The 13,112-nt window shown below is 66.3% G+C and overlaps 2 protein-coding genes across 5 annotated transcripts in view; both read right to left on the bottom strand.

The window, feature by feature from the left end:
- Positions 1-11,492, bottom strand: part of TEDC1 (tubulin epsilon and delta complex 1) — a 31,751-nt gene extending 20,259 nt beyond the window's left edge. Inside the window, exons 1-6 of one of the 4 annotated variants that reach the window (XM_032623616.1) lie at positions 11,488-11,492; positions 3,030-3,191; positions 2,854-2,932; positions 2,344-2,546; positions 1,896-2,051; positions 756-854 (exon numbers count right to left, since the gene is read on the bottom strand). In XM_032623616.1, the coding sequence (XP_032479507.1) occupies positions 756-854; positions 1,896-2,051; positions 2,344-2,546; positions 2,854-2,932; positions 3,030-3,176 (684 nt within the window). In that variant the 5' untranslated portion in view covers positions 3,177-3,191; positions 11,488-11,492. Of the gene's footprint in view, positions 1-755; positions 855-1,895; positions 2,052-2,343; positions 2,547-2,853; positions 2,933-3,029; positions 3,782-11,487 lie in introns of those variants that run through there. The other 3 variants (XR_004348578.1, XM_032623617.1, XM_032623618.1) reach the window with 3 other exon arrangements.
- CRIP1 (cysteine rich protein 1) lies at positions 6,254-7,996 on the bottom strand. The gene is made up of 5 exons (XM_032623619.1): positions 7,763-7,996; positions 6,765-6,859; positions 6,636-6,693; positions 6,509-6,555; positions 6,254-6,384 (listed from the first exon to the last, which is right to left on the bottom strand). The coding sequence occupies exons 1-4, from the start codon at positions 7,800-7,802 to the stop codon at positions 6,515-6,517; spliced, it is 234 nt and encodes a 77-aa protein (XP_032479510.1). The 5' UTR covers positions 7,803-7,996; the 3' UTR covers positions 6,254-6,384; positions 6,509-6,514.
- Positions 11,493-13,112: the final 1,620 nt, after the last annotated feature.

The following is a 13,112-nucleotide window of genomic DNA, read 5'->3' as shown; positions in this document are numbered from 1 at the left end:
AGGCCCTGAGGTTGCACGTGTCTCCTACATAGGCAAGGGGGTGAGCTTGGGGACTTCCCTGGTGGTCCAGTGGGTAAGACTCCGTGCTCCCAAAGCAGGGGGCCCAGGCTCAATCCCTCGTCGGGGAACTAGATCCCGCATGCTGCAACTAAAGAGTCCACATGCCACAACTAAGGGTCCGCGTGCCGCAGTGAAGATCCTGCACGCCGCAACAAAGGTCTCACATGCCGCAACTAAGACCCAGCACAGCCAAATGAATAAAATAAATATTTTTTTAAAAAAAAAAAAAAAAAAGAAAGGAACTTCCTGCTGGTGCAGTGGTTAAGAATCCACCTGCCAATGCAGGGGATGTGGGTTCAAGCCCTGGGCCGGGAAGACCCCACATGCCGCGCAGCAACTAAGCCCGTGCGCCACAACTACTGAGCCTGCGTTCCACAACTACTGAAGCCCGCGCACCTAGAGCTCCGCAGCAAGAGAAGCCACTGAAATGAGAAGCCCGCGCACCGCAATAAAGAGTAGCCAGCCCCCACTCGCCACAAGTAGAGAAAGCCTGCATGCAGCAACAAAGACCCAACGTGGCCATAAATAAATAAATAAACAGATAGATAGATAAATAGATAAATAAATACTTTTTTAAAAGATGGTGAGCTTGGCTAACACCCACAGCTCAAAGCTGGTCTGCTGTCTGGGTCCCCCACCCTCCCAGGTTCCTTCTCACCTTGGGCCACGCCCACCTTGGTCCCACCAGCCCTCACCTGACGGCCACCCTCCGGGTCTCTGAGCAGCTCCGTTTCGGTGACAGACAGGTGGCCAAGGCTGCGGTCGCTGTGGCAGCCACGGGTATATGAGTGGATCTGAAACAGGCAGTGCAGACCCCAGGCTGAGAAGGTGGGCGCCTCCCCACCGCCAGCGCTAGGCAAGGACCTTACAGATAAGGAAACGGTTCAGAGAGGGTCGGGCCCAGGAGAGTAGTCAGCACTGCTGGGAGGCTGGCCCAGGGCCCAGTACCCACCAGGAGGCCCATGCAGAGGGAGGGGCACCCCACCCAGCTCCCAGGGGTGCAGTATAGGTAGAGTGGGGCGCCCCTGCTTCCCCCTCAGCTCATCAAGTGCGAGGCCCATGTGGTGGCGGAAACAGTGAGGCCAGTGGCAGGGACACAGACACAGGGAGGGCACCCCAGCAAGGTGAGGCCTGAAGGCAGCAGGGAGGCTAACTGGTGGGCATGTCCCACGCAGACGAGCAGCTGGAGCCCAGACAAGAGGCAGTGAGGGGTCCCAGGAAACGCTAGCTGAGCAAAAGACCCTCTCCCAGGGGCAGAGCACAAGGCGGGGTGTTCCAGCACCCGAGAGCCCTGCGCTGGTGCGAGCCCTGGGCCACCTGCCCAGCCACCGCTCAGCCCAGACCATGCACTGGACCTGTGGGGACACCTGTGCCCCGACAGCTGAGCCCTACGAGCCTTCGGAAGCCCGCAGGAGCTGCCCACCGCCCGTGAGCCCACACCCAGGACGCGGTGGGAGGGGTGCCTTCCTCGCCACCTCGTCTTCAGGCAGCAGTGGCTCCCCAGGGCCCACTTCGGTGCTCAGTGACATAGTCTGAAGCTTCTAGGGAGTTCTGGGGACAGGAAGGTCGACCCTGCAGGCTCCCTGCCCCCCTGATTCCCTGCCCCATAGATGTCCAGCAACACCTGCTCTAGGCCCCCTCCTGGACAACCTGGAGCCCTAGGGTCAGGCTCTGGGCCACCCCAGGCTGTGCCCAACAGGTCAGCTCCCAGCCAGGCCTGAGAAGGCCCACATTCAGCCAAAGGCTGGGCGCCAGCCTGAGATGGGAATGCTGGACAGGCCTCTATAGCACAGAGGACAACTGCCCCTGGGTGGACAACGCATGCGTGGCACTACCTTGCCCAGGAGGGCGCACTGCTCCTGCTGACTGGCCATCAGGTTTCGCCACCGGAACCGCAGCTTTCCCATCAGCCACTGCAGGTGGCGGATGTCCACACAGCCGTCTGCTTCCACACTGGGGGCAGGAGGGCCAGGGCTGGCCAGGGCCTCGCACTGGGGAGGGGGCAAGGGACACGCACTGCTCTCACACCCCAGGCAGAGACCACGAAGGGGAAAGGGAAAGGAAGCCCCTGGGAGTGAGAGCCAAGAGATCCCGGGGGGGCCCCAGGAAGAGCTGGGTCAGGAGCCTGTGGGCACGTCCCCGGCCCTCACCTGCCTCCGTGTGCTCACCCGGGCATTTGGGGCAGCAACACTGACCCCCCACAGGGCCGACCCCGCCGGTCCGGTGCCCACACCCAGGATTCCCGCCCGGGCTGGGCGCGGCTCACACTCATCCCTCACCCACCTCGCACACGGGCATCTCGTCTCCCAGCTGCACGCGGTTCTGGGTCAGCAGCCGCTCGGGCAGGGGCCCGCGGGCCAGGAGCCAGGCCAGGGCCAGCAGCAGCTCGCGGCCGCCCTGGGAGCCGTCGTCCGGGAGCTGTGCCAGGGCCCGCCTAGGGTAGCCCTGGGTGCGCAGCGCCAACTTCACAGAGCGGACCTGGGCCTCTGCGGTAGGAGACGCCAGCTCAGGAGGGACACCCACTGGAGGTGACGCTACCCAGACTCCTAAGGGACCCCCGCGGGACGCAGAGCAGAGACCATGCTTGGAAGGGACTAGCAGGAGCATTGGGACCTAACCTGGAGGCGGGAAGGGGAGGGGCTCACGCGGGGGGACGGGGTGTCTCATCGGGGAGGAGGGGAAGTGGGCGGGGCCTTACGGAGGGCTGTCCCGTGGTCGTGCAGTGGGCGGGGCTCTCTGGGTGGGCGGGGCTAGAGCCTTACCAGGCGGGCCTTACAGGAAGGCGGGCCTTACCCGGGGAGAATGAGGCTGAGGCGCCGTCGGCCAGCTGCGGCGAGAGCACGCGGAAGAGCAGCCGCCAGAGCGCGGGGGCCTGCGAGGATCAAAGAGCGACGGTCAGCGGGGCTGGCGGCGTCCCTGCCTCCTCCCGGAGCCCTACTGGCCCCAGCCGCCTGCCCTGCTGGCCTCACCGCCTCCGGACGGTCGAACTTGGCGCGGCGGAAGGTCTCGGGGCTGGGTCCGGCGGGCAGAGTCTGACTCAACGCGGCGATGGCCTCGGGCAGGGCCCGGGCCGCGTCCGCCGGGTCCACCCGGCGACGCCGCCGCCGCCGCCCCATGCAACCTCCGCCCGCCTGTCTCAGATTGCGCGCCGCCGCCGCCGCGTCCCCGGGACCAATCCCCGCGAGAGCTGCGTCCCCGCGCCCAGTCACCGTTCAGGTGCCGCCTCTGCTGGGCCCGCGCCCAACCACCGAGTAGGCTGAGACGCGCCTCTAGCTCCTGCCCAATGAGCGGTGCCCCCGGCGTTTGAGTGCTGTCTGTTCTGTCCGGTGCGGAGGCATTTCCGGTGCATCGGAGACCCATCGGCGTTGAGAGCCTCGCGGGGTCCGCCCTCCGCGACTCAATCGCGGCGACACCTGACTCTCCTCATCCGGACCCCACCAATCAGCCCCTTGCACCAAATGGCAGCCTAGCAACCGCCGGAGGGTCAGCGGCGGCGCTCAGGGTGCCCCCTGCGGCCGAGAGGCGCCACCGACACGCGGGAGCGACCCTCCGCCTCCGGAAGCCCTCTCTGGCCTCCGGAAGCCCTGGGACCCCGCAGCGCGTACCAGGCCGGAGACGCAGGGGCCAGCGCCCGGGTACCGGGGGACGTACCCCGACGGCTCAACCCCGCAGCGCGCGGGCGGGTGCTCCTCCCGGACGGCCGGCGACTCTCTCCCCCTTCAAACCTACGCCTGCATACCCCGCCTGGCCCCTCCCCGTCCAGTCCATCATCTGTCCGGCTAGCCCCCGTTACCCCCTACCCCATCCCCACCCCACCCCGGCCTCCCTCTGCCCTGCACCTTCAGCCTCTCCTTCCTGCCGTTAAAGAGACAGTCTTCAAAGGAGTATCCGCACAGCCACTTTGGAAAGCAGTTTGGCGGTTCTTTCAGAGCTAGACTTGTCTACCAGACGACCCCACAGTTCCAGTGCCCGGAACCTGTGAGGACTCGTGTTCCCACTCACGGACGTTCAAGGCAGCTCTGTTCATAACAGCCAAACCGAAACAACCCAAAAGGCCGCCAGGTGGGCAGTCAGCCCTAGGACGGAACCCCCTCGGCACCACTGATGGCGGGTCAAAGTGCCGGGAAGCGCAGACACAGAGGAGGGCAGACGCAAAACACGATGTTGTCCGTGCCTTTCATCTATAGGAAGTGTCCAGAAAAGCAAGTGTACAGAGACAGGAGGCAGGCCCGTGGTGGCCTGGAAAGAGACCCGGACTGGGGAGTGGCAGCAGATGAGCATGAGGGAATTTCTGTGGTTAAGGAGAATGGTTTAGAACTGGGTTGTGGTGACGGTTGCAGAACTCTGTGAACTGGTTAAAAAGCATCGAATGTGCATAGGTGAGTTTTACGGTATGAAATTATACCCCAATAAAGCTGTAAAGAGGACAGAGTGAAGGAAGGAGAGAAGAAGGGAAAGAGAAGTGATGAAGAGAAAGGAAGCAGGCCTCCGTGGATCCCAAGTGCTCCCCAGACAAGCCCCCCTCCAGCCCTCGCCAAGCCCACAGGAAGTGCGGTCACGCCTGACGCCCCACCTTCTGCCTGGTGTTCACCTTTGCCCGCCCCTGCCGTCTCAGGCACAGCAGCTGCTCACTCCCTGTGTCCCCCCAGAACTAACCCATTCTCCAGAACTTGGCCTCTGACCCGGGCACCCCCACCCCAGGAGGCTGTCTCAGTGGCCACCTGACAAGTGCCAGGGCAGCTTACCTCCCGAGAGCCCTCCTCCCCCACAGGCACGGGGGTATTGCTGTCTGCCCCTCACCTCACCTTCAGTCCCCTCCAGTCCCCTCCTGAGCTGGGGCTGGGACCAGCACAGGCCTCCAGTCTGGCCCTGCCTTCTGTCTCCACAGCTCAGAGGCCATGCTGCTAAGGCCTGCCATAGCACCCCGGAGCCTTCGCCCAATATGGTTCCTGATGCATTGGGTCTGGAACCCGATGAGCCCTTTCCCTCTCCGGCCTTTGCACCTGCTGGGCCTTCTGCTCGGAGTGCCTTCCTCCCCAGCCTGAGGCCTGGCTGACCCACTCTCCCTGTGGGCCCCAGCGCTCTAAGCGCTCACTCCAAGTCTGCCCCCCACACCCAGACTGAGCCACGCGGTGGCAGAGGGGCCAGGGGTTTCTGCTGCCTTTTCAGGGCCACCTCCCAGCAGCTCGGCGCGAACCTTCCGGTGCACCCACTCCCCCCTCTGTGCCTGCTCTGGCCACAAGCCCTTAGCTGCTGGGCCCCCAGATGACACCTCCACCCCCCGCACCCCACCACTGAGAAACCGGGCCTCACTTAGTATCCTCTGCTCCCGCCTCCCCCGCTGAATTGCATCTGTCCCCAGAAGCACTCCTGCCCTCCCCACTTCCTGCTGCTCCCACCCCTTGGAACTCTATGAATCACACAAATCTCACGCGCACACACACGCACGCACGCGCGCACGTGACCCCACACACCACCCTGGGGCCCCCCACGCCTGTCCAGCTCAGGCCTGCCGGACCCCCAGCCAAGCCATGGGGCAGGGCTGAGGCCATTTGCAAAGCTGAGATGACCTCTCTGGGCTCTTTAGATCAGCCGAGCCCTGGGACAGTGGCTGTCTGCCAGGGCCGGAGTGTGAGTGGCCAGTGGGGGGAACGGCAAGGGCTCTGAGGGTGGCCCAGTCTGCAGCTGCTCCCTGAACGGAAACAGGAGTTTTCAGAAAGCCCCTAGCCGTTGCCGCCCATCCAGTCCTCACCTCAAAGTCCCCATCGGGCAGCTGGCCACCTGCTAGTCCCTGGGCATGGCGCGGGGGCAGATGAGGTGTCTGGGTGGATGCACGGCTGGCCCAGTCCGGCAGGGTGGCGATGGGGGATGGGGACAAGGGAGGAGCAGCAGGAAGTGGGGAGGGCAGGAGAGGGCTCCCCACCACAGCTCCCCAAAGCTTCTCAAAAACGGAACCAGCTCAGCGGATTCACCCCGCAGCCTCATGTTCCCGCTGACCAATCCCAGAGCTGCAGAGGAGGGCTGGGGCATCTGCAGGGCTGAACGCGGGGCTGTCCAGGGTGGCTCCCTGGCAGAGTACCCCCACCCCCACCAGGGCAGTGGGCAGCAAGGCTGGCTGCAGCAGGAAGAGCAAGTGCCCGGCAGGCTGCAGCCCCCTGCACTGTACCCCCAGTGAAGCGCACACACAAGTAGGTCTTGCAAGTGTCCGGGTTTATTGAGGGCCTGAGGGTCTACAGGGGAGCCCCAGGTGCCTGTGGGGAGGGCCTGCCATCGGCCTCGAGGGGCAGCGGCCCGGCGGGCAGCCAGGGATGGGGTCTCCAAAACCTGTGCAGAGAGACAGGGACAGAGGTGAGTGCAAGCCCCAGGAGTGGTCGGACCGCACTCAGGGTGGGGGACCCCACTCTCAGGGCTGGCTGGGCTGGGCAGGGCGAGGGGGACGGGGGTGTACCTGGGTTTACTTGAAAGTGTGGCTCTCTGCCCCACCGCGCCCGAAGCCTGCGGAGAAGCAGTGGGCGGGTTAGGGGTGGCCAGGGGCTGTGGAGGTCAGGGTCAGGTGGGGGCTGCGGGGAGCATACCTTTGGGGCCGAACATGGCCGCGTAGCAGGGGTGGTTGCAATAGGGCTTGCCTTCATGCTGCAGAGAGAGGCGCATGAGGGCCTGTCACCCCTCCCCCATGCCCCCGCCTCCCTCCAGGCCCCACCTACCTCGGCGTGAGACCCCGAGGTCAGCGTCTTTCCACATTTCTCACACTTCAGGCAAGGGCGATGCCAGTCCTTCCCCAGGGAGGTCACCCGCTCAGCTGCAGGGGGACAGACATGCCCCCAGCCCCGTGAGGTGAGACACTGCTCCTGGGACACGGGGCACACCCACCTGCTCGCACAGCGCCTTCTCCAGCCACCTCTGCTCAAGGCCTCGCCCACGCATGCCCGGTGGCCCACCCAAGGTCTCAGCGGCACCTGTGCCCCACGGGGGGGGAGAGGGGCACCTCCAGTCCCCAACCAGTCCCGCCCAACTAGCGGGGGTGGGCGCCGGTCCTGAGCGCGCCCCTGAGGGCTTGGGTGGGGCTGCAGGAGAAGGCGAGGGGGCCTCGGGTCGGGACCCGGGCCGGCTACAGGGTTGAGCCCTCCGCCTCTGCACCGGTGACGGCGGTGGGGCCTAAGGGGCGCCCTTCCCCGTGGCGAAGCGGGGGGACTTCCCACCTCCTCCTGCCCTTCCCCTGGGTGGGCCCCGGGGCGCGGGACAGGAAGGCGGCGCCCGGGATCTGAGCGCGCCTGGTCTCGCGCCCGGGACGCCGGTTTCCGCGTCTGTTTCTACTTAGCGCTGGGAGGGGCGGCCAGAGCCCCGCGTTCCTTCCTACCCCTCGGGGTCCCCGCCCAGGGCGCGCGCGAGAGGAGGCTAGAGAGCGGAACCCGGAGACGGGAGACCCAGAGACGGGCAGACTCAGAGACGGGAGGCCCAGAGGGACCCGGAGAGACAGCGGGGCACAGAGATGGAGGGCCGTCCGACGCAGGGTTCCCGACCCGCACATCCAGGCGGCCGCGGGCAAGGCTGAGGCGTCGCCCCGAGGCGGTGCCCCAAGTCCCCCTGCGCCCCCGGCCCACCTGAGCGGCCCCGCGGCGGGGACCCTGGGCCGCGCTTCCGCGTGGGGCGGCTCAGGGACCCACAGTTCGAGCCGGGGAGGGTGGGGGTGGAGTGCGCTCACCAAAGTACACCTCCTTGTTGCACTTGGGGCACTTGGGCATGGTGGCGCCGGGTCCGGGTCGGGTGGTTGAGCGGGAGCAGAGCGGAGCGCGGGACTGGGTGGGGCGCGCCAGGTCCTCGCCTTTCAAGCACCCCGGGACCCCGCCCCTTTGGGACCCGCCCCTAGCGCCCCGCCCCCTGAGCCCTGGACTTGGGCCCGGAGGCCTCGGACCCAAGCCAGCAGACCGAGAAAGGTCATCTGGTCCACGCCCGCTTTGGGGTACGACCCGGGCCTAGCCGACGACAGAGCGTGATCCGAGCAGTGCAGGAGATCCTCCAGTCCCCAACTGGAGGATCACTGAAGTGGGGACTCACTGAAGGGGCGGGGCTGGAGCACCCGGAGGAGCCCCGCCCCTCGCCCTGGACTCTGGACTCGCCGGGTCCAGGATCTGGGGCAGTGGGCTCCCCAAGAGCAGGAGGGAGCACCCCACCCCCAGCCCCAGATATGCCGGAGCCAGGGAGGGAACCGGTCACCTCTAAAATGCAAAGAGATGCAAACCAGCGTGTCCCCTTCCCCCGATGGAGGTTTGGGGACACCTGCCAGGGGAGTCTCAGCCTGGTAGCCCTCCCCCAGGAACTCCCCGCGGCCTCCATCACGCGCGGGGCCAGGAGGACCGCCCCGCTCCGCCCCGCCCCAGTTCCCCACCCCCGAGGGACATACCGGTCTCTCTCACGCGCCCCACCTCAGACCCGCCCCTGGAAGTCCATCGGACCGCAGCGGGAACGTCCCCAGGGAATTCAGAAGAGGGGACTCCGCGACGGGGCATCCCTTTTCTCCACGGGGACAGCCATCGGCTGCAGGGGCTGGGGGTTCTGTGGCGGGAAGTGGATGCGGCGACGCCCAGGCCGGCCCAGGCTGTCTGGGAGATGCCGGGGCCAGCGGGGGAGGGGGCTTTATCTCTGCGGGAAGCGCCGAGTGCAGAGCGGTCCAAGTCGTTCGTCCAAGGAAAGCGGGAGCGGCCCTGGAGCCTCCGCCGTGCCAGGCAGAGACCGCGGACCCCACCCGCCCCAGGAATGGGGGAAGACCTAGGGGGCTGGCTCTCTGGCGGGCTGCGGGGTCCTAGGCCAGCCTCTGCCGACCAGCGGAGAGGCCTGCATCTCAAGGGGGTGCGGCCCTCGAGGGAAGGCGGCTGGCCGGCCTCCCATCTGCCCCTTAGCCCAGGCTGAGGTGGAGGCCTGGGTGGGGTCCCAGTGCTCTGTGCCCTGTAGGACTCTGCCTGGGCCAACCCTCCTCCATCACTGTCACCCAGGCCACCTCCCTAGCCGTGTCTCCATCCTACACCCTGAAGCTTTATCAGCGTCCTCATGTGCCCTCAACACACCCATCTCGCCAAACAAAACGTCATCTCTGGGCCTGTCCAGGCCCTGTCCCCATGGAGGGTGCTGAAGACCACCCTCTGACAGGGCCCAGGAGCTCCGGCCTCCCCACCCAGTGACGCCCTCACCCTCACCACCTGCTGCGAGCAGCCCCCCGCCCCCCCCCCCCCCCCAGCCCAGAGTCTGGCAACGGGACCAGGAGTGGAAGCTGTGGCTGCCTCCACCCCAACGGCGCCCCACCAGGCCCGGGTCGGAGTGGCGGTGAGAGCTCCCAGCCTTCAAGGGTCAGGGAGGCCGCCCGCACCCCAGCCTTGGTGAGGACGGCCCGCTGGACCCCACACTCCCGCGGTGGGCCCACCACACCGCTCTCCGGTCACTCCCACCTCCCTGGGACCCCCTCTCTGAGGCCATAGTTCTGCCCCCACCCCCGGAGCTGTGCAAGCCCCGGGGTCCACAAGGTGGGTAGCGCCGGTGCCCAGCTGCCCGCTGCCCTCAGGAGGCGGTGCACGCCCTGCCCTGCACTGGTGGAGCCCCAGCCCAGCCTGCTCCGGGCCCGGAGCCTCAGCACCCTCTCTGCCTGGCACAGGGGCACCTCATCATGGTTTCTGGAGCCGACACCACCGGCCCGACCTCCCCACCACCCCCACCCGGCCCTTGGTGTCTCCTTGGCCTGCGCCTGATGCCACCAGGCCAGGCCAGGAACAGGAGGTGGTCCTGGCTTCCCTCATCTCCTGGCTCCATGATCCAGAGAGCAAGGTGGGCAGGAAAGAAAGCAGGAGAGTGCCGGGGGGTGGGGGGGTGGACGGGGCACACGGAGACACAGACACAGCTAGGAAATGCAGACAGGTAGAAGCAGCGAGAGGGGAGGAAGGGCAAAGACCCCTGGTGATGGAGAGGACCGCGTGGGCGGGGGGGCACAGGGCAGGACACTCTGGGGTAGGTGGGCGTCTGTCACAGCAGATCCTGGGCATCAGGCCACACGTGTTGCACGCACCGCCTTGCAGATCCCTGAGAAGGCTGCCCCAAGTGGGTGTGCCGGGCAGAGGTCAACTCCACCGGGATGATGAGCTGGAGGGGGACAGTGACCGACAGGTTGCCTGGATGCGCACGCGTGTGTCCCAGTGCCTTCCTGGGTGGGCGTATCCATCAGGGTGTCTCTCGGGGCATGCGTGCACGAGGCCCTTCTCTGAGCAGCTGCCTTCCCATGTTTCTGCCCGGCCCACACCCCCAGCCCACTCAGGGCTCCGGGCCAGGTGGGACTGTGAGCCAGCTTGTCTGCCCTCCACACACCTGGCCCCAGGGATGATGCCTCCATACCACCAACACTGGGACTCCAAGCCCGCCTGACCCTGGGGGTGGGGGGAGCTGAGAGCCCCCCCCTTGAAAAGCAGGGTGATGAATCTCTTCTTGGCCTTCCCCGCTGTTATTGCCATTGCCATGGTCACAGCACGGGGCCCTGTGGGGAGGATGCCAGGGGGGGACCGAGGGCCATAGGCGTTGCCCTCTGGTTGCTACATAGCACGGTTTTTCCAGACACACAGACACACAGAGACACACACACACACACACACACACACACACACACACACACACACACTGCCTGGAACCGTCCCAAAGTTTCAGTCACAGACTGACGTGCCCCTTCAACTCCCCCAGCTCCCTGTCTGTCCTGCCCACCTGTGGCGGTGGGGACCCCTCCAGCTGCAGACCCCCCAGCACTGGGGGACTGTGGTGGGTGGACAGATCCTTCAGCCCTCTAGACTCTATGGCCAGGCACACCCCCATCTGAGGCTTGACTGGGTGCCCATCAGGGCCCTGACAGTCCCTCCAGGAACAGGCTTCTTGCTTCCTTGGGCTCACCTGCCCAGGATGCACTTGTGGGGGAGTGGCAATGGCCTGGCCCAAGGTCAACCAGACTCGGGACCACCGGTCCAGTTCAAGGCCCAGATCTGCCTTGCCTGGTCCTCCACCCCTTTCCTTACTCTTTTGGGGCCCTAGTGGCATTTGCTGCACAAACCCATGGGAGGTACAGAGTGAAGCACCTCGCACACCCCAAGATGCGGCCCGCCCTGGCGCTACGAGCACCATGGCCCTGCGCTCTTCTCCCTCCCAGCACTGGCTGGAGGCACAGGGGCTGCGTCTGGAGTGTGAGGGACAGCGGCCAGGACGGCTACTTGCCCCAGGCTGCTCTGTGCCCAGAATGTCCACCCTGCCCCAAGCCAGCCTAAGGGCATCCAGGGCCCTGAGACCGGGGGGAGGTCACTGCGGAGTTCTGGCTGCCTGGCCAAGGCCACCTCCGCACGCTCACCGTCTCTCTGCGCACTCCCGCGCCCTCGCCTGCTGAAGCTCCACCCAGGCTCAGCTGGAGACCCAGATGGGAACCGGGCAGGACCCTGCCCTGCCGCAGAATTCTGGATGGAGAGGGCCAGGCTGGGGCCCCAGGGCAGGGCTTGCCTGGGCTCCAGGCGCCGGGAGAATTGGTGAAGGCAGGGCTGGGCCCCAGTGACTGCTGAGGAATCCACCAGGAGAGCTCTGCCCCTCAGGGCTGGACAGACCGCCCCCCCCCGGACCCCCCCCAACGCCATACACTGTGGCACTTGCCCCTGGCCTCTTCCCTACCATTCTCAAAGCCCCCACCCAGTGCCCAGCGCCCCAGTCTCTGGGCCCCCTCCTCAGTGTGGACAGGTGTAAGGATGTCCCCTGCTAGGGCTGGAGGCCAGCAGGGCCTGTCTGGTGTTCCTGCACCCAGATGCCCTGCAGGGCCAACATGTGCTCCAGGACCACTGCTGAGCCCTGGGCCAGAGCTGGCTTCCTGCACCCAGAGTCCACCCCTCCCTGCCCTTCCCCCAGGCCCGGCTGAGGCTGAGTCCTGGAGACTCAGACATTCCCAGGGCCTATTTTTAACAGCTTGTCTCCCGGGGCCCCTTGTCTGGCCCGAGGTCCTGCCCCAGGCGGCCCTGGGGCTGGGGAAGGGAACGGACTCTGTGCTTTCCCAGAAGGACGCCGATCCTGTCCACCAGGCCACAGCCTGGTCAGGGTAGGAGAAGGCCCCCCTCCTCCTCTGCTGGAAGCAGGCGTGGGATGCAGAGGGGCTGGGGTGGAGGGATGGGGGCACCTACAACCTTGAGTTCCCTCAGCCCGCCCTGCCCTCCCCCTCCCCCCACCCCAGGCTGAGCCTGGTTCCAGGAATCTCTGTGGCCTGGAGCCAAGGCCCATGCAGCACCGCCTCAAACTCCAGCCTCCTCAGTCCAGCAGCTGGGCACGTTCATGGCCACAAACCCACCCCTGCAGCCAGCTGGGCCCTGAGAAAACGTGCTGCCCACACCTGGCCGCCCCGGTCTCCCGCCAGTCCTTGCCTGTCCCAGCTCCCAGAGGCCCAGAGCCGGGGTCACAGGCACTAGGTGACTTCCTGACCCTTAGCACCCAGGGGGCCACAGCCCGTGACCAGTGCGCTGGTGCTTGGAAAAAGGTCATGCTCCCTCAGGCCTAGAGAAGCTCAGCCAGTCTAGCCTAGCTGGGTGGGGTCCCCAGGGGAGCCTCCAACAGCAGAGGGCTGGCACTGGTGGGTCACTGGCCCAGGGGAAGGTGGAGGGAGAGGGGCTGGGGGTCTAGGGCAGGGGATTCTGGGCCTCAGGGAAGTGGGGGCCGAGGGAGCTGCAGTCCCCACAGAGATGGAGGGTGGGGGTACCAGCTAGGGCCCAGGTCTGAAATGGGGTGCAGGGTGGGTCTTGGAGGGTCCTGGCAAGGAAGTGGGGAAGACTGGACCGGTGGGAGGTGGGGTACAGCTGGGGAGCAGGATGGTGGAGGAGGCCCGGGCGCTGTGCCCAGCCCTGGGGTTCTGGATGGAACAGAGGTGGTTAGATGGCATTTCAGGGCCGCCTCAACTGGCTGGGACCGGGCTGGAGGGGTGGGGGTGGAGGCCGGGCGGGGGGCGGGGAGGTGGAGAAGGCGGCACACCGTACAGGCCTCCCCTGCGTCTTGCAGGGGCGCCCGAG

The sequence above is a fragment of the Phocoena sinus genome, chromosome 2, assembly GCF_008692025.1.
Source record: "Phocoena sinus isolate mPhoSin1 chromosome 2, mPhoSin1.pri, whole genome shotgun sequence".
Classification (NCBI taxonomy): Eukaryota; Metazoa; Chordata; class Mammalia; order Artiodactyla; family Phocoenidae; genus Phocoena; species Phocoena sinus.
This window is presented reverse-complemented; position numbering and strand designations above follow the sequence as displayed.